At 38.3% G+C, this 23,559-nt stretch overlaps 9 protein-coding genes and 1 non-coding gene across 10 annotated transcripts; 4 read left to right on the forward strand and 6 right to left on the reverse strand.

The window, feature by feature from the left end:
* Positions 1–51: 51 nt before the first annotated feature.
* Positions 52–6,045, reverse strand: SEN1 (DNA/RNA helicase SEN1; the record flags this gene model as incomplete). Its single annotated transcript, XM_451783.1, has 1 exon — positions 52–6,045. The coding sequence occupies one exon, from the start codon at positions 6,043–6,045 to the stop codon at positions 52–54; it is 5,994 nt and encodes a 1,997-aa protein (XP_451783.1).
* Positions 6,046–6,744: 699 nt separating this feature from the next.
* On the reverse strand, positions 6,745–10,410 carry RPB2 (DNA-directed RNA polymerase II subunit RPB2; the record flags this gene model as incomplete). The annotated part of the gene is made up of 1 exon (XM_451784.1): positions 6,745–10,410. One exon carries the CDS (start codon positions 10,408–10,410, stop codon positions 6,745–6,747), a length of 3,666 nt encoding a protein of 1,221 aa, XP_451784.1.
* A 780-nt stretch (positions 10,411–11,190) lies between these two features.
* Positions 11,191–11,916, forward strand: MRP20 (mitochondrial 54S ribosomal protein uL23m; the record flags this gene model as incomplete). Its single annotated transcript, XM_451785.1, has 1 exon — positions 11,191–11,916. One exon carries the CDS (start codon positions 11,191–11,193, stop codon positions 11,914–11,916), a length of 726 nt encoding a protein of 241 aa, XP_451785.1.
* A 751-nt stretch (positions 11,917–12,667) lies between these two features.
* Positions 12,668–13,282, reverse strand: ORM2 (sphingolipid homeostasis protein ORM2; the record flags this gene model as incomplete). The annotated part of the gene is made up of 1 exon (XM_451786.1): positions 12,668–13,282. One exon carries the CDS (start codon positions 13,280–13,282, stop codon positions 12,668–12,670), a length of 615 nt encoding a protein of 204 aa, XP_451786.1.
* A 791-nt stretch (positions 13,283–14,073) lies between these two features.
* On the forward strand, positions 14,074–14,414 carry ACB1 (long-chain fatty acid transporter ACB1; the record flags this gene model as incomplete). Its single annotated transcript, XM_451787.2, has 2 exons — positions 14,074–14,100; positions 14,178–14,414. 2 exons carry the CDS (start codon positions 14,074–14,076, stop codon positions 14,412–14,414), a joined length of 264 nt encoding a protein of 87 aa, XP_451787.2.
* Positions 14,415–15,221: 807 nt separating this feature from the next.
* KAP95 (karyopherin beta) lies at positions 15,222–17,807 on the forward strand (the record flags this gene model as incomplete). Its single annotated transcript, XM_451788.1, has 1 exon — positions 15,222–17,807. The coding sequence occupies one exon, from the start codon at positions 15,222–15,224 to the stop codon at positions 17,805–17,807; it is 2,586 nt and encodes an 861-aa protein (XP_451788.1).
* An 826-nt stretch (positions 17,808–18,633) lies between these two features.
* CAX4 (dolichyldiphosphatase) lies at positions 18,634–19,329 on the forward strand (the record flags this gene model as incomplete). The annotated part of the gene is made up of 1 exon (XM_451789.1): positions 18,634–19,329. One exon carries the CDS (start codon positions 18,634–18,636, stop codon positions 19,327–19,329), a length of 696 nt encoding a protein of 231 aa, XP_451789.1.
* Positions 19,330–19,475: 146 nt separating this feature from the next.
* On the reverse strand, positions 19,476–21,119 carry KLLA0_B05709g (bifunctional fructose-2,6-bisphosphate 2-phosphatase/6-phosphofructo-2-kinase; the record flags this gene model as incomplete). The annotated part of the gene is made up of 1 exon (XM_451790.1): positions 19,476–21,119. The coding sequence occupies one exon, from the start codon at positions 21,117–21,119 to the stop codon at positions 19,476–19,478; it is 1,644 nt and encodes a 547-aa protein (XP_451790.1).
* A 497-nt stretch (positions 21,120–21,616) lies between these two features.
* KLLA0_B05742g (60S ribosomal protein uL24) lies at positions 21,617–22,615 on the reverse strand (the record flags this gene model as incomplete). The annotated part of the gene is made up of 2 exons (XM_451792.1): positions 21,617–21,981; positions 22,597–22,615. 2 exons carry the CDS (start codon positions 22,613–22,615, stop codon positions 21,617–21,619), a joined length of 384 nt encoding a protein of 127 aa, XP_451792.1.
* Positions 22,616–23,398: 783 nt separating this feature from the next.
* KLLA0_B05764r lies at positions 23,399–23,470 on the reverse strand. The gene has a single exon. It is a non-coding gene; the product is annotated as a tRNA-Arg (tRNA).
* Between the last annotated feature and the right edge of the window lie 89 nt (positions 23,471–23,559).

Here is a 23,559-nt window from a genome sequence, read left to right on the forward strand (position 1 = left end):
AAGTCACATCCACTATGTGCAGTAAGAATCCTGCACTTGATTACTAAAATTTCAAGATCTTTTGCCGGTCGAATTTTTTGCATCATCCCTGCTAATATTCTTTGAATTATCACCAGCAATTACTGGAATGTGCACTTTGCCTCCAGTTGCAATGCCTAGAGTGGATGAGGATGTGCCAAAAATAGATGATTTCTTTTTTGTACCTGTCCGAGACGATTTTATAGTAGAACCTTTTTCTCCTTCAGGACGATTTGCACCAGAATCGTTGGAAACTATGTTTTGTTCCTTTAAATTATCTGGTTTAAACTTCTTTTTTGAATGATGTGCGGAAGAAGAGTCTCCATCTCGTTTGTTCACATTTTTATGGCCTCTAGATGAGTTAAAGCTATCATATGGGTTATAAGTATCCAAATTGGCAATATAATCGTGGGATCCTTTGAAACGCTCAATTGTATCTTGAGCGTATCTATCGCTTGGATTCAAAAAACCGGGACACGCCAATTCGAGACAGTTTCTTTCTTTGGCATCCGAAATTAGATGCTTCCACAATTTGTTATTGACTAGCGATTTATGATGCCCTAGAATCCATAGACTACATTTGGCTCTGGTTAATGCAACATTCATACGTCTAAAATCTTTCAAGAAACCAACACTTGTACTATTGTCATCAGCACGAACACATGAAATAATGATGATATCTTTTTCTTGCCCTTGGAAACCATCGATGGTGTTAAAATCGATGTACGAACGGATTTGATCTCCGAAGTAGCGCCTAAATTGATTCCTCATGTTTTGCATCTGCTCACGATAAGGAGATATGATACCAATTCTATTTGTAAAATCATATTTTGATTCATAAGTAGCTAAAAGGTTTTCAACAAGCTCAATGGCTACCTTTGTTTCTTCAGGATTGGTATAGGACATTGTTTTAGTATTTTGCTTTTGTTTACCAGTAACGATGTCAAAAAATTTGTACGGACCAAACGGATATTTCTTATGCCAATCTCTTGTATTAACTTCTTGAACACTACTTCCGTCCTGTAACTTACCTTTGTAGAACTCTAATGAGGGGAATTTACTGATAGCAGGGTGCATACGATACTGAACATCTAACAAATAAGGACTGCAGTTTTTCTGCATCCTTACAAACAAGGATTGATTGTATTTCATGTCACTAGCAGCACCAGATAGGACTGTCGGAGGTAATTGATTAGGATCACCAACCATGATACAGCGTTTACCACCGTATCTCAATGGAATGATACTAGAAAGCTCCGTACATTGACAGGCTTCATCGATAATGATAGTATCAAACTTGACACCTAGGGATGCTAAGACATCATGAGCAGACCCAGATAATGTAGAGCATATAATATCTGATTCAGCCAAGATACGTGCCTGAGCCTTTCTTCTATTTTGCTCCCTGTTTCTGTACTTTAGAGAATTGGACTCTCTAATTTCATCTTTCTGTTTACCCATTTCGCTGATGAGCCTTCTCAGATCTCTAATTTCCATTTGAATGTCTGCAATTTCATTAGATGACAAAGAACTATTTGGGTTACCGTCTTCTTTATTTAACTTAGCTTGCAGCATTTTACGCTTCTGTAGAGCGTCTTGAAATTTCTGATTTAATGCAGAATCTTGGACCATCTCATAATCACTACCGCCTAGCTTTTTGTCAACTTTTTCTTCAAGGGTTAAGTCCTTGACGGATTCATTTACAGCATCGCTCCTACCGATACGAACAATCTCCGGTCGGAAAGTGTTTCCAGAATAATCCAAAACACCCTCTCGTAATCTCAAGACCAACTCATCAACAGCAGCGTTACTAGGTGCACAGATTAATACTTTCTGCCTTTCCAACAATTGTTCTGTTGATGTTGTATTAGTTGGCGTGATAATGGTATGTGTTACGGTATTTTTAGAGTTTGTATTCGCTTTTGAAATGAAGTATCCGACAATACTCAAGATAGTTTTGGTTTTACCAGTACCGGGAGGGCCTTGAATTAGTGAAAAACCTTGGGTAGTTACCGTACTCAAAATTGCTGTTGCCTGGGATGTATTTAGGTGGAAGTTTGCTTTGATTCTATTAACTTCAGTGCTACTAATATTCTCTGGAACGGATGGTTGAGCTTTGAGTATTTGTTTTAAGAGATCATAATAGGGCAAACCTTTTAAAGATGTGTATTCTCTTTCGACTGTGGTCATTTGCATGACTTTCAAAGCATGAATTTCAGAACGTAAAGTTAAAAGATTTGAGAATTTATGACTGCGATGAATCCTGAATGTAAGGTCCATATTTTCACCTTTCGAGTTCTTTATCTCTTTAATTTTGGCTAAACAAGTGTGATTTGATCGTTTGAATTCTTTATCTGTCAATGGCTTTGAAGAAGAAGAGTCGGGGAAATAGCCAAGAACAATTAAATCCGAGTCATTGATACCTGTGTCACGAACAACATTTTTGTTGATTGATGCATATACCTCGTAAAAGTCAGAAACAACCGTCCTATTTCCTACAATGAAACTAAAGCTTTTCTGTTCTTCCCTGTCTCGAGCTGAGCACAATCCCTGCCAACATTCTAGCAGCAAAAGCGGTTCCATGACTTTTTGATAATCAGAGACCGATGAAAATGAGTCCTTCACGTCAGAGTAGGATGTTTCTGTATCGGTTGGGTACTCACTGGTTCTTTTGTAGTCCCATTTCAAAACTTTCTCGTAGAATGGGGCCAAATCAACATTTAATCTTTGCCTCATATTCTCTTCTTCTAAGCGACGTAAATCAGTTGGGGTCATTGACTTTTTGATTTCTTTACCGTTGATGTCAAGCAGACCTGGTGAAAAAGCTTTAGCTTTAGATTTCGCAACAGCGAAGAGCTCGGCAGCATTTTCGAAGTCACTTTCATCCTCGCTACTGCTATCCTCTTTCTTCGGTTGCAATGTTGGTCTTGTATTGAAAACTTGACTTTGAGCAGGATGAATTACACGCTTTTCAATAAGCTTTTTCCTTTCCAGTTCAAATCTAGATAAGGGCTTGGGAGCAGGCGCACTAACAGTTGGCGTACCACCTGGTTTGAAGAAACCATATGATGAAAGGGTTGACTGACCCTTAGGACGAGAAAGAAGCGATGAACCTATATTTGCCTTTTTCAACATTGAATCAGCACGCTGGCCAGAAGTCATGGATGGTTTATTCGGTTGCTGCTGAACAGTAGAGATGGTAGCTTTTGATTCCTGTAAGGATCCAGAAGGTTTAGTACCCTTTTTCAGTAATGCTTTTTCTAAGTGATACTTTTCAGATTCTTTAACAACTTCGTTTGTCAAGGCTTTGTTGAAGTAACGGGATCTTTCAAGAAGCTCTTGGCTCTGAGCCGCTGAAAGTTTGTTTGGATATTTTCGAGCTTTTGAAGCATATCTTGCCATATCCAACACTAGCATTTCATCAAATCGAAATTGTTTCTCCTTCGCAAGATCAGAAGCTGATACTATTAACATGACACAAGAGGCAAGAAGCTGTTCATCATTCAACCTCAACCAGTAAAGCATATTTTTGAATGGGCTCATTGGGAATTTGAAAAGATCATCTTCAGTTATATTTCCCTTGACTAAAACATCGGAGAACTCCCTATAAGAACCCATTAGCATATTGCTAACCTCTAGCACATCTCTTGTGAAATTCTCCAATACCACATTTGAATACCTTGAGGTCCATTGAATGGTTTCTAGATAAATCATATCCAAAAATGTCCATGAAGAACGCCAAAAACTGAATAGTTCATCATTTGAATCTGAATCTTTAAACTTCTCAAAATCAGAAAAAATACCGGTGACTGGCTCATTGAAGAGTGAGAGAACGTCCATCATAACTCTTATAGCTCTAGGGCATGGTTCAAAAAATTTTGTTTTCGTTAACTGTCTCAAAACGATGGATATACAATGCAAGCTCGTCGATAAATTACTTTTAAAAAGTTCATGCAAACCTTCCAGACGCCCTTCGACGTTGAAGACCTCATAAAGGATGTTAGTTGTTTCTTGATACAAGTCTGTATCTGAGGAAAAGAGACAGGACCATAGCCCATGGGCGGCTTTCCTGTTCGCAAGAACTCCAATTAATTTTTCAGACGGAAGCTCAGAACATTTCATAACTAGTTGGCGGATAATGTTGATGTATCCACTTGTAATTTTGTTCTGGTTTTCTGCTTCTAATCCTTTAACATTTAATATCATTAATCCGTTGGCGTTAGTCAATGCTGTCATTATATGTAGGACATGTTTAGGTCCATTTGATCCCAGTGACATTAAATTCAAACTGTGGACCAAAGGATTTAAAAAAAACCGCTTCATATCGAGATCTAATATGTGGTGTTTATTGACAGATCCTCCAGTGTACAATTTGAAGGTGGTTTCACATAAATTTAAGATATCATATTCGATACAATGAGATAAGACTTTCATAGCATTGAGTGACAAGGCATCTACCTGCATGCCAGGAAAAACTTTGTCGGGAGCCTGGACAGTATCGCATAGTAGTTGTGATATCTTCAGGTGGTTCACAACCTTCCTGCAGTCAGCCACAGTGAGGAGCTCATTTTGAAGGTCCGAGTTCGTATACAACAATGCTCTCTTCTTGTCATCTATTTCCAACACGTTATTCAATAACTGTAAAGAATAACTCATCAAAAGAAGCTTCGGTAGCGTTTGTAACATCTTGTTACATTCACATATTGTCATAAGAAATCCAGTAGATATCTTCTTCACCATTTGCATCTTTTTGGCAGAAGATAATGAATTGTAAAACGGTATGCACCATGTTATTAAGTCAGAAATTGACCCAGTTAAGGAAAGCCATGTTTCTTTGCCATCACGTAAGATAGGAAAATCTTGTTTCCTCAATAACGTGTTAGCAAAAGTACCCTGAGCAAATATAAGGTCCAATAATGTGTGGAAATTAAATGGTTTCAAGTATAACCAAAAATCCTGGCCAAATTTCTCTAAAAAAAGGCTTAGTACTTTCAACATAACATCCAACGGTCTAGCAGGATCAGGAACGGAGAACCAATTATACCACAAATGAATGATTGAAGGAACATCCATTGTTCCTGCGTTTTTCAAACTTCGGGTGAATTTTGGTACTAGAAAGTGAAGCTCTAAAACTTCCTTCGTCATTAAGCTGAAAAGAGCCGTCAATCTAATCCATGCAATTGCCATGGAGTTTAGGGAGTTGATGTTGTGTTGTTGATCCTTGCCAAATTGCTTACTGATCAAGTAAATATAATGTGTGTTTACTTCCTGTAGAGCTCCCAGAGGAAGATTTTCAACAGTAATTTTATAATTTCGTTCGTATAGCCAATCTAATAGCCCCAGTGCCCATGATATCTGAGCTGGAGTTCCTTCCATCAACATAAAGACAGAGCCTGCCGTTAATGCTGATAGAGAATTATCCGAGGAATACTCTAATAATGGTGATTTTTCCCGTACCAATATATCGAATGCATTGTTGAACAACACCTTCAAACTTTGGGAATGTTTCAATACTCTTGGATACCAGAAGCATTCCGTGAATGCAATTTTTTGTTCATTAGAAAGATCTTTAGATTTGATAGATCCCAATCTTTTAATTAAAGTATCCGATCTCCATCTGCAGATCATTAGATCAAACCCATCGATGTTAGAGTACGCAATGCCTTTGTTCACGATATAACGTTGAATGATCTGATTCTTATAAGAAAAGAATGCCTGGGAACAGTTTGGACACGATGCTAAAATTGGAGAAAACTTATCACAGTACCACTGGATCGCCTGCTGTTCCCGTGGAACGGAGAAAATTATGACCAGGAAACTGATAACAGGACCTAAATCAGGATCGCAGAAGAAATGGTAATTCTTGTCATGTATGAGAGGTCCTACGGTCTCTACCACCTTTGTAACCAACGAAAGTTCTTCAAAATCAGGACCGACCCTATCTGCAAGCGAATCTAGAATTTTATTCTTGAATGGAAGAATAACTGATCTAATTTGAGGATCGATACTAGTTAGATTCATGCTCATCGTTAAAAAGTTGGAAGAATGTTGTTACGCGTATTTCTTCAATTATTTCAATTGTTACAATATTTCAACGTCCAATAGTCAGCAATTAACTGATCTCAAATAATGGTATAAAGTTTAGAGGATAGGTGCCTAAAGAGGTAATAGAGTCTCTTATATGTTGTATCCCTTGCGAATTCAGTTGATGCTAATAAAAGGTGGATATCCAAGTGATAATGCAGCACCAAAAGGTGCGGTCTTTAAATAAGTAATACAGTAGCAGGTAATTAGATTTCCCCTACGCCAGTGAAGTATTACTTCAAGCAGTAAAGATGGTTATTAAATCTCCCAGGATCAAATATGTCACTACTATATGTTGCAGTTAGTATGAATGGTTAAAAATTCTTGAAGCAAGTTATGATTTTCGACTTTTCCAGTTTGATGTGAAAATTGGCGACAGTGTAAGAACGAACAGTGAATTGGGACAAAAGAAAAAGAACAAGACAAGATAGTGTATATAGTTGTTTATGGCAGTTCTAACTACTTACTAAGGGGGTTTCATAATACAATGCTAATTGTTGCTTTTAAATTATTTTCTTTATATTCTACAAAACATTATAAACCAGTACAAATTATTGCTTAATTTTAAGTTTAATTTTATTTTTTACATTACCTTTTTAAAAGACATCGCAAGAGCGATATCATGCATTCAATATATGTTTATTAAAAATCCTTTGAACGGTCAGTGTAAAGACGTGGTGCAATATTCATGGCCATTAATTCTTGGAATAGTAACTTAGCTGCATAAGGAATGTGCACTTGATAAATGTCAATTTTGTTTTTACATGAACGACATTCAAATTGATTGTGCTTCAACTTTGCAACAACTGACATTAACCCACAGATACCGCAAATGTGTACTCTGAATGCATCCGAAGCTTCCATTAATCTTTCCTTCAAGAAGGCGGCGGCACCGTGAGCAATCATACAATCACGTTCCATCTCACCGAATCTTAAACCACCGTCTCTGGATCTACCTTCCACGGGTTGTCTTGTTAGTACTTGCATCGGACCTCTTGCTCTCGCGTGAATTTTATCATCCACCATATGCCTTAATCTTTGGTAGTATGTAGGGCCGAAGAAAATTTGTGCCATCAACTTTTTACCGGTATGACCATTATACATTACTTCGAACCCACGAGATTGATAACCATGCTCACGTAGCAACCTGGATATACCATCCACTGTAATATCTGTAAATGGGGAAGCATCACCTTCATTACCAGATAGAGCGGCAACCTTACTTAACAAACATTCAATCAAATGAGCGACGGTCATACGAGATGGAATGGCATGAGGATTGATTATTAAGTCCGGTACAACACCTTCAGCTGTGAATGGCATATCTTCTGTGCGGTATGTAATACCAATAGTACCCTTTTGACCGTGACGGGATGCAAATTTATCACCGATTTGAGGAATTTTGGTCGTTCTAACTCTAACCTTAACAAATTTCAAACCCTCCTGGTTGGTAGTAATCAAAACTTGGTCGACAATACCATTTTCAGTAGATCTTAGAGGCGTAGAGGCATCACGCTTGGAGTGGAATGCGGTTCTTTGACCCAATTCTTCAGCATCAGGTGGAATTGGTGTTGTTTTACCAATAATCATATCGTCACCTGACACTCTGACACCGGGAGCAATCAAACCATCGTCGTCCAATTTGTCGTAAGTACCGTGCTTCATTCTTAGTGTATTTGTTCTGTGTGGTTTTTCAAACGATTCTGTGATCGACATACCAATTCTCTTTTCTTGATCCATGTATGATCTGAAGAACAAGGATCTGAATAAACCTCTATCGATTGATGATTGATTCATGATCATGGAATCTTCCTGATTATAACCTGAATAGCATGCGATAGCAACAATGGCATTTTGACCGGCTGGTAATTCTCTGAATTTCAAATATTCCATTGCTCTTGTGGTACCCAGGGGTTTCTGAGGGTAGTATAGAATGTTAGCCATTGTATCCATACGGACATTATAATTCGTTAGGAAAACACCCATAGCTTGTTTACCCATCGCTGATTGGTAAGTATTACGAGGAGATTGGTTATGGTCAGGGAAAGGAATAACAGAAGCAGCTACACCAAGAATCATTGAAGGGTGAATTTCACAATGTGTGAAAATGTTTGAATTATGTATAGCTCTGATACGTCTGGCTGGATCCAGATCATCTTCAGAGTCTGCCACAGGTAGTAAAGCTGGATCCAAATCTTCATGTTGCATAGCAATTAGAATAGTTTCTTCTTCTTCAGCATCGATGTACTCGACGAGGCCCTCATTGAGCAACGATGTCCAAGTATAGTTCATTTCTTCTTCGTCGTCGAATCCACCTTCAATATCTTGGTATTCAGTTAACATTAACTTTCTGACATGTCCCTTTTTAACCTTTAGTTCCTTACGACCAGTCTCTGGGTTTTCATCCACAATAAATAATGGTCTATAAACTCTACCAGCATCTGTGAAGATCTTTAGTTCCTTTTCACGAATATCCCTAACGATAGAAACTTCAGGGGTAATATCACCTTTTCTTCTAAGCTTTCTGATGGTATCAACCAATTTAGCAGGATTTCTGTGAATACCATGCCAGACACCGTTAACAAAAACTCTTGTAGCATCTGGAGATTGATGAGGTATGTAATCTTCTAACGGTTCCATACCCCATTCATTCAAGAAGGTGATAATTGGCAGGGGATCAGTACCAACAGAAATACAAGACATCAAGGACAAGTTCTTAACAAGACCACATGCTTGACCTTCAGGTGTTTCTGCGGGACAAACCAAACCCCAATGTGTATTATGCAATTGACGAGGCTTGGCTAACTTACCATCACGGCCGATTGGCGTATTTGTTCTTCTAAGATGAGATAGTGTTGACGAATAAGTATAACGGTTTAAAACTTGAGAAACACCAGCTCTAGACGACATCGACTTCTTTTGTTCACCCCAGTTACCAGTAGCCAAAGCATACTTAAGACCGGCGGTAATGGTAGTGGCCTTGACAGCCAATTTAAGATTGAAGTCTTTAGCTTCTTCAACAGATCTTTGCATAAAACGTAGAATATCTCTTGTTAATTTTCTGAACAAAGTCTTGAACAATTGAGCTAACAAAGGTCCTGCCAAATCCAATCTTTTCTTACCGAAGTGGTCACGGTCATCTTGATCCTTACGGTCTAAAGCACAAAGCAATAGTCTATTAATCATATAACCTAAGAAGAAAGCTTTTCTGCTTTCAAAACCTTCCAATTGGGTAATATGAGGTAAAAATTCCTTTTGTAAAATATCTTTGGCGTACTGGATTCTTTTCTCCTTCTTGATACCCAAAGCTGTACCACGACGACCAATGAAATCCAAAGCTGTTTCTCTATCCTGAATAACAAACCCTTCCTCCACACATGGTTTCAACATTTCTAACATTTGCCAATCGTTGACATCATAACAGATATGTTCTAAGATTTCACCATCTGGAATGATACCTAATGCTCTGAAAATAATCACAATGGGAATATCTTGCTTGATATACGGTAAAGTTGCCTTGATGGTACGAGAGGTGGAACCTTCACGACCATACAACTTGACCTGAAGTGTACTGATAAAACGAGAGCCCTTTTCTAGAGCAGATCTAATTTCTGCGATATGTGAGATTGGAGAAGGAGCAGATTTCTTGAACACTTGGACAATATTACCTGCAGAACGTTCTTGAGCGATCAAAACCTTTTCTGAACCGTTAATGATAAAGTAACCACCCATGTCGAACGGACATTCCTTCAAACGATACAAATCAGATTCTGTCAAATCGTCCAACAAACAGTACTTCGATCTCAACATGATAGGTACTCTCCCGATGAAAATTTTATTATTTTCCTCATTCTCTTCACTTTCCTCAGTGATAATTTCGTATTTCAAATCACGACCTGGAATATCAATAGCCTGATAAGTTCTCTTCTGAATTTCCACAAATAAACCTGATGCGTAAGTCAAGTTTCTGAGACGGGCTTCCTGCGGATACATCGCATGAGAAACACCATCTGACTCAGTCATGGATGGTTTGGCCAAATAAATCTTACCAAATGAAATTTCATACTTTCTGGAAATGTTGTCCGTTTCAGTGGTATGCTGTGCTAATTGTTCCAAAATCAAGGTACTGTCTTCCAAGATAAGATCCTGAATCGTATAGTTGATGAATTGGTTAAAAGAATCCAACTGCTGAGATACTAAACCTTTTTCTCTGAAGAAAGCGGAGATAACAGTCCACGAATCTTCTGCTGAAATAGCAGCTTCTTCCTCATCGTACCCATATGGATCTTCATCATAGTATTCAGTCATCCTTGGTCTGTATTAAGAATTGCAAACGTTAATAATCTACACTGACCTCACAACCGTGGCAAATAATGCGTACGTGCGTGCTTATTATTAAAGTACAGAATAACACTCTTTGTTGTGTTGCTCGCAACCTGAAAAGAAATGTGTATTACTGGTCAAACAAAGAAGAAAACACACCCCAAATACAAAGAGTTAAGGACTTACCCAATAATCCGAAACAAACCCCACTCTGACAGAAGATGATTAAGCCGACTGGTACTCTCTTTTCTCTTCTCTCTTCCAATCTTCCTATTAACGATCAATCGGTAATTACGTTTCGCCTCTCAAAACAATAATATTTCAATTTCAAGCTTCCAGAGTATTTTTTTTCTTCACTATAAAGAGAACATCATTTCCCACGTCACAAACGGGTAACAGCATTTATTCAAAAATTTCAATATATCAGGTCACGTGAAGATCATTTCCTACGCTCTGATTTTTCCAATAAAAAATCTTTCTTCTAAAACATCCCAGAGCTCTCCAGTTTTGTACGACATATTCTACGTTAGATTCGTGCCAAAATGTGTACTCATCAGCTTTTCTAATATCTACTAACATGGAAAATGAGTATTTTAAAGCTTTTCATTGAAATGATTTCGATTTTAACATTAAGATTTGTATGAAGATGAGGCTTCTAAGAGACGCATACAAGAACAGGATTATTTGGGACTTTTCAGTTGCGAGTGCAGAGCGAAGTGAAGTAGTAATCTTTGCGCCAGTGTTTCTGTTCAATATCTATAACAAATGCCTCGTTTTTTCCCATCTCTCAAACAGGGTTTGAGAAACCTTGCTACTGCGGTAGAGACGGAATCTACAGTAGCAGTCAAAGCCAGTCAGTTCAAGAGACCTCGTCAATCCGTACAAAGCAGAATCTTGGAGTACACTCGTGAAGCGATTAAAACTGAGAAACCACATTTTAAAGTTGGTGGTGCAGAGCTCTATTTTCCTAAAGCGAGAGTTATTCTACTAAGACCAAATGCTAAACACACTCCATATCAAGCGAAATTCATCGTTCCTAAATCGTTTAACAAATTAGATTTAAGAGATTATTTATTCCACCTTTATGGTTTAAGAGCGTTGAACGTTACTACACAGTTATTGCATGCCAGATACACTCGTGCTACGCCGGTGTCGCCCAGGTACCGTGGTCCTCAAATCAAGAAGATGACTATCGATATGGCAGAACCATTTATCTGGCCTGCAGAACCTGAGGACAAGAGTGCATGGAATACTGAGTTCCAAAAGGAATTGGAAAAATACAGAAACGATAGGATGAGACTAGGATCCGACGCTAACAAACCTTCAAAGGCATTCGATGGTGTATTGGGACCATACCAGGAAACTGCAAAACCTTTCATTCCTAGATTCCTTAAAAGAAGACTAGTGAATAAGAAGGCTAGAGAGGCAAAGAAGGAACAATATTTGGAGCAAATCAAGAAGGTCAGTGAAGTCCTTGCTAAAAGCACATGAATTTCAGAGAATTTATTCTTTCATGAATTAAATTCTAGTAAAAGTATTACATCCTGTAAATATAATGTATGAAATATAGTACTGATTTAAAAACTGTCATAGCAAAATAATATGACGACTACTTGTGAACATTTTCAATGTTTAAATGAGAAATAAGTTTGAAGAACACTATATGTATGTATAAAAGATAAATACATTGTGGTGAATATTAAGGGAAAGTTAAGTGCAGTATGTCCCAGTTTGAAAAAAAATGAAGCGAAAAAAGAGTAACGGTATAAGATTTCTATTTGATTCCTGAATTTCCGTTGTATTGATCTTCACGGTTCAGGATGGAAGGGTTCAATAACGGGCAGGTGCTCATTTAATGTCATACTTAGTCACTAAACGGTTAATCTTGTTTCTTTTTTTCCTGTTGCTGATTATACTAAGATTGGCATTCTAATGTTCTTTATAAGTTCCTATTCCAATTAGTACACGGAGTTTCTAGTTTTTTTGTTCCTGTCTAAATAGGAACAGGATAATGATGATAATGATGATGAAAATAATAATAATAATGATGATGATGATAATGACGATATGAACGAAGCGAGTTTCTCCCAGTTCTGGTCAATTAGACAACAGAAAAAAACATGAGATATTTTATCGCTTCTGATGTGAACCGGAGAGGCAGGTAGAGAATCTCCTGCCTCTCTGTTTTTGTTTTTTTTCCTTTCTATTTTTAATGTTTGATTCATTCATTTGACTCCCTTTCTTAGCTGATTTGAGCAGGTCCTGTGATACCAGGAATGCTTATTCTTAGCCTGTGAGTTACAGGTAGTTTAGGAACCACAGCTACGAAGGTAGTTAAAACGAAGTTCAATAAAAATAGTTGTAAATCGTAACGGCAATAATGTGTTGACAAAAGAAACAAACCGATAGGTACCGTAATCAAAAACTTCCTAGTAGGCGTATACAACACCCCATCATCGATCTGTTCCCACATTGTTAGATTATCATAAACTCCTCCGTTGAAATCGAAAGGTGTACCTTTAATCAAATGGAACATGATATAGGAACCAACCACGTAAGCGATGTTAGTCAAGGTCCATGACCATTCGTTAGACATTCCAGGTAATAAATTGAAGAAGAGTCTAAGCAGTGCAATCACAACAAGGTGGATAATCCATGCGCCTCGCTGATTCACCCAATTAGCGTTCATATTGTTCATCATCTGTTGGTCATTTTCATCTTCAAAGGATTCCGGTTCCACATGCGATATTATACTGGAAGAACGCCTTCTTCTGTGATCCTTGACAGGTTCAATACCAGACGCACCGCCATTACTGTTATCTTGTCCATAAGATGGGAAAGGTTTCAACTGTGACATCGTTTATATTTTGCCTTCAGCTGCGTGGTACCTTCTTAACCAGTACTCAAAAGATGAAATAATGAAAAGCTCAGTCAATAACAAATGCGTAAAAAAAAAAAGAGAGTTTCAACTAGTGTCACACACTCCTTTTTATCGAAATTAAGTTATTCTACGAACGTATCCGAATATTTTGATGATAAAGGAACAGAGATCAGTTTGGATCAAGGTTGTTATCAACGGCCTCAGTGGTGATTTAAATTTGTATTGATTTTAAAATATGTAATTCTGGTTTCAGAGAAAAAAAGGAAAGCACCAGCCAAATCCGAAATCAGGGTAGTGGACATAGACAAAAAAGCGAAGAGAGTTTAAGTAAACACACGTGACTAGATATTGAAACCCAACTGGCTCATCGAAGGTACGAGTAGAGGTTTCACTCAATGCTCTATAGCTGTTTTGACCAATGAAGTTTCAATCTGCCCAAAATAAATCATTTGGGTTTGACAATAAATGAAGACAGTTTGATAAGAAAGCTAGTCGAGTTAAATAGACGCTTCTAGGTCCTTTCTGTTTGCTGTTGGAGCAAAAAACGCATCAGCTGTTAGATCTTACCTGAATACTAATGCCGTTCATTATGAAAAGTTTCGTGCCATGTAAGCAAAAACTGGAGGAAGTTGTTTTCAGTGAGAAAAAACATATAAATACCTAATGCACAAAATCAAGAGAAGCTTTACACATGGTACTAAACGAAGGATTTGTGAAAGACAAGTGTTAGTTCAATACGTCAGATATCGACACTCACTCAAAACACAATGGTTTCTCAATTATTCGAAGAAAAGGTATGTGGAATCGTTGTTGCAATGGCTTTTGATTTCCCTTAATAATCATACTAACCGCATCTTACATTTATCTGCAGGCTAAAGCTGTCAATGAATTGCCATCAACTCCAAATAACGATGAATTGTTGAAATTGTATGCTCTATACAAGCAAGCAACCGTCGGTGACAACACCAAGGAAAAACCAGGCATGTTCAACTTGAAGGACCGTTACAAGTGGGACGCCTGGGAATTGTTGAAGGGCACTTCCCAAGAAGATGCCGAACAACAGTACATCGAATTGGTTGACCAATTGATCAAGAAATACGCCCCATAGAGCTGGATGGTCTCGCAAGTTATTGCATCATCTAACTAACTATCTATATCTACATATATATTATCCTTGATCCATATAGCTAATGATAATACCCTTATTACTCGGTTTGAAACACGAATTACAAGTCACGTGAACAAGCTAACGCCAACTATTTACCCGGCTATTTGCAGTTGAGTGGCAAAAAATTCTTTCTTCCCTAGCAGTATATAAGTTACCCTCCGTTAAACAGGAGCACGATCCCTATTTTTCTCTTCATTTATGGGGTTCATACATTGTTTTCTAGGCAATATATCCGGGTAACAGACTCTTTTACTTTCCATCTGATTCCACTCCAAATCGTAGCACAAACGCGCTTTACAAGATGCTACACAGCTTTTTCTTATTTTTTGCTTATTCCCAAGCTTCAAAGAATTTCTTTCCTTCACATCTATTTATCAAACAAAAACAACTAGAAAACATTTCGTAAACAAAAGAACTTAGGATCCAAGAAACAGGGAAACATTTCACTTTGTATCCTTGCGTTTAGGTGTCTTGTGCAAGGGAGAACGGTTCGTGAGACACTTGATCGAGAGTTCATACTCAGAAACTCGTTAGTAGGCGCCGAATAATTACAGAATAAAGGAAGATCTAACGTCGCTATTCGATATACTGATACTTTTATAAAGTGAACCAAGTGTGAAAATTTATTATTTGCCGTTTGCTGTTGCAGTTCCTTGTTTTATTTCTATAATTTTGGAGACTGACTATTGAAACGACCCGCTAGGATTTGGAAACACTAGTAAGTTATAATACCCTTTACAAATCGTTATGTCAGCTTCCGAGGTTGCCCAGTTTTTGGAAAACATTATCATTACTCCGGACCCAACGGTCCGTCTTCAAGCGGAGACGACGTTGAAGAAATTATCTAACGATAATTTCTTGCAATTCGCTGGACTTTTGTCTCAGATCTTGGCCGATGTGTCCGTTCGTCTTGAAGCTAGAATTCTAGCAGGTTTGACGTTGAAGAACGAATTGATTTCGAAGAACCCAACAAAGGCCCAGCAGTTTGCTCAACGTTGGTCTACGCAAGTCGATGCAGAGTCTAGACATCATATTAAGCAGTTTGCGTTACAAGCGTTGGTTGATCCAGAGACTCGTGTTGCCAACGCTTCAGCTCAGTTGATCGCTGCCATTGCAGAGATCGAATTGCCATTGAATCAATGGCCAGAGTTGATGAAGATTATGGTAGATAATACCGCTCAAGAACAACCAGAAAATGTTAAGAGAGCTTCCTTGTTGACATTGGGTTATATCTGTGAAAGTGCAGACCAAAGTGATGAAACTTTAATCAATCAATCGAACAACATTTTGATCGCTATCGTTCAAGGTGCACAGTCGAACGAAACTTCTAAGATTGTCAGACTTACCGCGCTTAATGCATTGGCTGACTCGCTTGCATTCATTAAGAATAATATGGAACGTGAGGGTGAAAGAAATTACTTGATGCAAGTCGTATGTGAAGCTACCCAGGCTTCGGATGAAGATATTCAAGCGGCCGCATTTGGTTGTCTTTGTAAAATCATGTCACTATACTATTTCTACATGAAACCTTACATGGAACAAGCTCTATTCGCTTTGACCGTGGCTACTATACAATCATCCAATGAAAAGGTGGCAGCAATGGCCGTTGAATTTTGGTCTACCATCTGTGAAGAAGAAATTGATATTGCTTTTGAACTGTCACAGTACTCCAACCCAGGCTTGGAATCTTACAATTTTGCTCTAGTATCCATCCAAGAAGTGGTGCCAACTCTATTACAGCTTTTAACAAAGCAAAATGAAGATCCGGATGATGATGATTGGAACGTGGCAATGTCTGCTGGTGCTTGTTTGCAACTATTCGCTCAAAACTGTGGTAACTACGTAGTAGAACCTGTCTTGCACTTCGTTGAACAGAACATCACCAGTGACAATTGGAGACAACGCGAAGCGGCTGTGATGGCTTTTGGTTCTATATTGGACGGTCCTGACAAAACTCAATTGACTAGTTTAGTCCATCAAGCGTTACCACCTATCCTCAACCTAATAACGGATCCAGTTTTGCAAGTGAAGGAAACAGTAGCATGGTGCATCGGCAGAATTGCAGACTCAGTCGTTGCTGCTATAGATCCTCAAGACCATCTTTCTGATGTTGTAAACGCTTGTTTGATCGGGTTAAAAGACCATCCAAAAGTGGCTACCAATTGTTCTTGGACGATTATCAACCTTGTCGAACAATTAGCTGATACCCCTTCTTCTCCGATATACAATTATTATCCAGTTCTTGTTAGCGCATTGCTTGAAGCTTCAAACAGGTCAGACAATGAATATAATGCTAGAGCATCTGTATTTTCTGCTTTGACTACTTTAGTAGAGTTCGCTAATGACCAAGTCGGGGAAACTACTACCTCAATTTCCACTTTTGTTTTGGATAAACTTGGACAAACAATGCAAGTGGATGAAGCTCAATTAACAGCTGAAGATAGACAAAACTTACATGAATTACAATCGAACATTTTATCTGTTTTGGCTGCAGTGATTAGAAAGAACCCACAATCTGTTAATCCAGTAGCAGATATGTTGATGGATCTATTTATGAAACTTTTGAGCAAGAATGATACAACATACGTGGAAGATGATGTCTTTTACGCTATTTCTGCTCTAGCATCTGCGTTGGGTAAAAACTTTGAAAAGTATTTGGAAAGTTTCTCCCCATATTTGGTTAATGCGTTAAATCAAGTACAGTCCCAAGTTTCTATCACTGCCGTCAATCTAATTGCTGATATCTCTAACTCTTTAGAGGATGACTTCAAGAAATTCGCTCCATCGTTCATGAGTGTTCTTGGGCAAATGCTTTCTTCTCCAGATGCGAAGAAGGAATTACAACCTGCAGTCCTTTCTGTTTTTGGTGATATTGCCACCAACATTGGATCAGATTTTATACAGTATTTGTCCCAAGTTATGTCCGTGTGCGTCATGGCTCAAAACTATAAACCGAATTATAGCTCTTCTGATGCCCTCGATTATCAATATAAATTATACGAATCAATATTGGACGCATACGTAGGAATAATAACAGGGCTACACGACCAACCAGATGCATTGTTTCCTTACACAGGTTCAATTTTCCAATTTATCAACTTATTGGCTGATAATCCAAGTGTTGCATTAGAAGATTCAATTGCAAGAACAGCAGTCGGTATAGTGGGTGATATTGCTGCCATGTACCCAGACGGAAGGCTCCAACAATTCTATACACAACCATGGATGATTAAGTTTGTAAAGGACGTGAAAACCAATCAATCCTTTTCTCAAAACACTAGAGATACAGCAAGGTGGGCAAGAGAACAACAAAAGTTGCAATCTAACTTGTGATTCTTTTCATTCGCTCTTGTTTGCCTGCCTACTATTAATAACAATACACTGACTTCCACAGACAACTCACTTGCATAATTCACTGCCTTTGACAGTTTATTCACTCCAACCACTGTTCATTGGATCTATGGACGCCAGTTCCCTCATCCTTTTTAATATAAAGAAGTCGACCAGTTCAAATTTCCTTTGATCCACTACTATCATTCTCATTACTCCTACTACTCTTATTCCCTACTCTTCTACTACTTACTACTCTCTTTTATTCTCACTATTGCACTACTTATTATTCTACCCTTGTATTTTATTTAATAACTCATTATTCTGTTTTATTCTCTTCTCTACCTACCTCTTTTATGATACAACTTCTTTCTCGATTTAAAGCAACCTGGAGTTTCCGTTCTAATGTCACAATGGTCACTACTCTTTGCTGTCACACTCATCCACTCTTAGCATCCCATTTCTAATCATTTTTACATCACTCTAACGATCCTTTATGCCCACCTTCCGTTAACTTCTTCACTTCACATCTTATAGCAAAATACTACATCACTACCTTATATAGACTACTCTTCATGCAGTGATTCATTTGCATTAAATTATAGACCTTAAACAATTTATCAATAAGTTCTTTTTACAACAGTTCATGTACCCATATTTTTTCAATCCTTCTCAGCCTTTTTGTCAATTGTTTACTTGCTGGGAGGTTTACATCTCGAATGAAACAAAAAAGCTTTAAATTCTACATAACAACGCTAAACGACGGATCAAAGACGCAAGAGAAGGAGTTAGGAAACATCGACGATTACGGTCATAACTAGCGGCAATCATGTCGAATTTGACCGCTATTCATTCAAAGATCCCGTTTGATGATACTTATATTTTATATGACCCGAATGATCTATTTTCGTTCATCTGTTGTTATCTTTCACTTCTGCCTGTTGGCATATTAGTGTTTTACTTCTCCTGGTTCATTATTACTCGTGAGATCGAAGCTGTTATATTAGCGGGAGGGCATGTAGTGAATGACATTGCCAATAACATCATCAAAAACATCATCAAGGAAACGAGGCCAATTGATTTTGGTTCTTTTCAAAAGGATTCTGTGAGATCAGGTTATGGTATGCCAAGTGCTCATTCCCAGTTTATGGGATTCTTCACCATGTATATAGGCCTCCGTATCTGGTGCCAATGGGGTGGCTTGAATAAATCACATAAAATTCTAGCAAGTTTTGGTTTGTTACTTGCCTCTAGCGGTGTAGTAGTATCACGCGTCTATTTAGGCTATCACACTCTGAAACAAGTTTTAGTGGGTGTTTCAATTGGCGCTTTATTAGGAACATGCCACTTCTTAGCCTCTACCATAGTCAGATACATTGGGCTAGTAGACTGGTTCTTATCTTGGAGGATTGTACAATGGTTTTTGATCAAGGATTCATGCTTCCAGGCTCCTTTTAGTTTGAAAGATGAGTACAACGCCTATTTACAGAGAAGACAACTAAGCATCAAAGCGAAAAGCGATTGACAAATTGGAAGGAAACCACAGATAGAATGTTAACAATTAACACCAGTTTATTTGCTTTACTAGGAGTCACAAGTATTCCGCTATGATCTTGCATTATTTTAATATAATTGATATACCTATTTATATGAACATAATATAAACCTTAATTAATCCATCACAATTGGAATCCTGTTCACTTTATTTTCGAATGGTCCGAATGAGATTTCAATCAATTCATCACGGGTGAACGTTAGTCTTGGTATCTCAGAACAGGAAAAAGCCATCAAATAACCGTATAACACCCTTAAAGTAGATTCATGACCAATGATAAGAATATCACCGCACATTCTTTCCATCTCAAGTAGAAGTGGCTCCATTCTCACAGCAAGATCATGATATGATTCAGCTCTTGAAAATCTGAAATGGTATGGATCCCTTAAGTATTCTTCATATTCGCTTGGGAACTTTTCTCTGATTTCTTCATCAGTCATGTCAGCAACAACACCTGGATGTAGTTGTTGCAATTGATTTCTCTGCCTTACAGTAATGCCCAGATCAGCAAAGTATTTTGCCGTATCGTACGTTCTCTTCCTTGGTGCCGTCCACACCACGAAGGAGTCGTCATCAACACCATCCCCACTAGCAGGTTGCCTATACATAGCGTTACCAGTTGATTCAGTCCGTTTCAATGATGCACTCGTAGCAATCAACGGTGATTTTGATCTTTCATTTAGGGAGACCAGAGACGGTGTCCTTGGAACGTCTGCTCCGTCATCATTAGCGTTAAGTCTTCTTCTGTTGACCAAGTCCAATACAAGGTCTGTCAATATTCTGGAATATTCCAAGCCTTCTCCGTTTAACTCTTCATCGTCGATGTACTTATCTTTAACACTTGTTCCACAACGAGCGAAATAGACACAGCCTCTCTTATCACGAAGGTTCATTAAGAAGAAGACAATCTTGTTAATCAAATAGCCATAGTTATTATTGTTCACGGTCAACTTCTCACCGAAGTTGATATACTTAACGTAGCTCAACTTTTCTTCTGGGCTCATTTCTTGATACAAATATTTATTGGCTTGGAGTCTTTCCATATAATCTTCTTCAGCCCTCTTAAGGACCCACCCTTTATAGTCTTCGGATTTTATAGCCAAATCGACGTTCCTCTTTTGTAAGACTGGGTCTGTCACCACTGATTCGATAAATAGAACTTTGATGTGTAACTTACCAAAAGCTTGTTCTATAGATGACCTATCATCTTTCAAAATATTCAGAGCATCATAAACAGCCAACTGGCCCTTCTTCTCGTCGAAAAATTCAGTCATATCTTGAATCATCTTACTTAATATCTCTTTCCTGTACTGAATTCCTTCCTTGGAGGTCGGTTTTGCGGAGAAGTAATCATCGGGTACCTCCCCCTTTTCAGCTCTAATCTTCTCTCTTCTATACTCCGAGACATGGAAAGACCTTGTACGAACCCCTAACCATCTAGTATATCTAGTAATAGCAACCGACAACAACGTTTTGGAGGTAGCTGGGAGGCCTACTAACACAATAAGTATCTTACCGGCATGGAACAAACGTCCTGATTCTGTCGAATATAATTGGCCCGGGGAAATATAATCCTTAGCAACATCAGTATGAACCCCATCGATGAGTTTATTAATAACCTTAGGCCTTTTTTCTGTAGAGCCACTAGACCATCTTTTCCTGGTCCTTGCCATGTGGTTTCCAGGAACCGGCTTTGTGATTACTACCTCGGACCCTAATCCATTTATCAATTCATCGTCATCAGATACAATCGCTGACATTGTTTATTAATGCAATCTTTACTTTGAGAAACAGTTTCAAACTTGGTACAAAAATGACTTTGCAATATACCAGCAGTTGCCCTTATAGATCAATGTAATCACCAGCTACCAGCTTTATTCACTACGTCTGGTGTCCGGTTTCTCCAGGTTCTTTACCTGATATGTTTACTCAAAACTAATAGCTATACTGACTGACTCCGCTGAAATTTTCGATTTCCTAAAAATCATGTTTCTATGGACTTATCAAAGGGTAGACTTAGTGAAAGAATGGGAAAAAGCGGAGGAAGAAGAAGAAGAAGAAGAAGAAGAAGAAGAAGAAGAAGAAGAAGAAGAGCGAGTGGGTTTAATCAATGAATGATTGTCCAATTGGTCGATATATACGGAAAATACCCGTTTTGTGTATTTAATTTCAAAAATGTGAGGATTACACTTATATAAGACTAGTGAACATGATTATAGAAGATAATATTTGATATATGAAAATCTTAACAACCAGTTTATTCCAATTTACCACCCTTTCTTTGGATCAAGGCCTTTCTGTCCTTGTCCAAGTGCAACTTGGTGATGACGACCTTGGATGGGTGGATGTTGGTTGGGACGGAAGCACCGTTAGACTTTTCCTTGGTCAACTTGTCAACTTGGACAGCGAACTTCAATCTGTAGACAGAGGAAACCTTACCTTCTTGACCCTTCTTGGAACCACGAACAACCAAGACTTCGTCTTCCTTTCTGATTGGCAAAGCCTTGATGTTGTATTGTTCTCTCAATTCTTTGGACAAAGGAGCGGACAACAACACACGACGTTCAGAGGATGGGGCAGTGAAGTAAGCCTTTCTGGCCTTTCTTCTGTCAGAGGAAACGTCTGTGAAGAAAAACGTGAAACGTACTTGTACGACGGAATATCATCATACAATCGTTATAAGAGAAATGTTAGTAAAAAAATAGAACACTTTTTAAAGGAAATGGGTTAATAGGAAAAAGTGTGCCCTTGAGTGTTATTTTCCAGTTTGAATGTTGAAATCTGTACGACTTGTTGGTGAGCCCACAGGACGTGTTCTCTAAAGCTCAAACCCCTGGAGTACTATATTCATTTTCCGAATTCCCTCATATAAACATCCCTCCAATACCCATCAATAGTCACATGGAGTCATCAACATTTCGTTCCGTTTAATTCCGCTGCTTAGGATCTTGCGTATTTATCATTCCTTGTTCTGTACTTCTCGATAATCCTTTCTAGAGTCAACTTAGACATCACAACAAAATTAAGTGTACCAAAGAAACATCTAAATTTCTAGCGATAAAAATTATATCCCGTTGCCGTGAAATAGTATTATTGTTCATATACGTTCATAGTTCTTGTTGCTTTACTATAGCTTAATCAAATCCACTTTTAAATCGTCATAAAGAAATATTGTAATAACATCACACTTTGTTTCCAATTTCCACCCTTTATTTTATCAGACCTTGTGCCACATACCTAGAGATTGCTTAGCCATTGTATTCGATCTGGTTTCTTGTGCCTTGCTACTATGCTCCAATCACTAATAACACCTCATTATACAGCTATATAATTCAATATACATTTGTTATTTCAACAATATCAAATGATGATAGCTTCCGAGAAACTGGTGAAACTGGTGAACCTCGATGAGCCAGGGTGAAGCCAGGCGAGCGGAGAGGATGCCATAGGGCGTAAACAAGTTTCAGGCTGGAAGGGACTATGCAGTGCCGCAGAACTGAGGCCAAAGGGCACTGTCGTGGATAGGAAGGAGGCCAGGCTCGCGAATGGGGCAAGAGTGCCAAGGAGGGGTACTGGAGGTGGGTGCAGGGATGAGACTAGGCTGGGAACCCCTATCTGGCAAGAGAAACAACCAGTGTCAATGGAAAATGCATAGGCGGCCAGGCAGGGCTCACTAGTAAGCCTAAGATATAAGGTTTTCATGATAGAGTTCCTATGTAGGAAGTATAAATTTCGATTTTTTCATTTTCTGAAAAACATATATAAATTCGAGATGTACGGATGCAAACAGTCACAGGATGGAGCCTCATATTGAAATTCCTACCCAAAGAGATTCTCTGATCATACAATTTGAAGGAAAGAACAGCAGTATATAGTAGTTGTTAACAATTGCTAATAAATATTAGCCTCCATTGGTTGAGTTTGTACAAAAAAAAATGTAGGCATTGGGCCTGAACACCATTGATGGTTCAAGTATTATAAAGGAATTTGAATGAATCGGCACGTAGTATGAATTCAAATTTTGAACAAAAATCAGAGGAGCCCCTCCCGGGACTCGAACCCGGATCACATCCACCGGAAAAATGTATGCTAACCATTGCACTAAAGGGGCTGTAAAAAGCACTTATTTGCTTTTGTTCACTAACTCTGTATACCATGAGGATTGATTAATTTCAAATAGTATATTTATGTAAAATAAAC

The sequence above is a fragment of the Kluyveromyces lactis genome (assembly GCF_000002515.2).
Source record: "Kluyveromyces lactis strain NRRL Y-1140 chromosome B complete sequence".
In the NCBI taxonomy this organism is placed as follows: Eukaryota; Fungi; Ascomycota; class Saccharomycetes; order Saccharomycetales; family Saccharomycetaceae; genus Kluyveromyces; species Kluyveromyces lactis.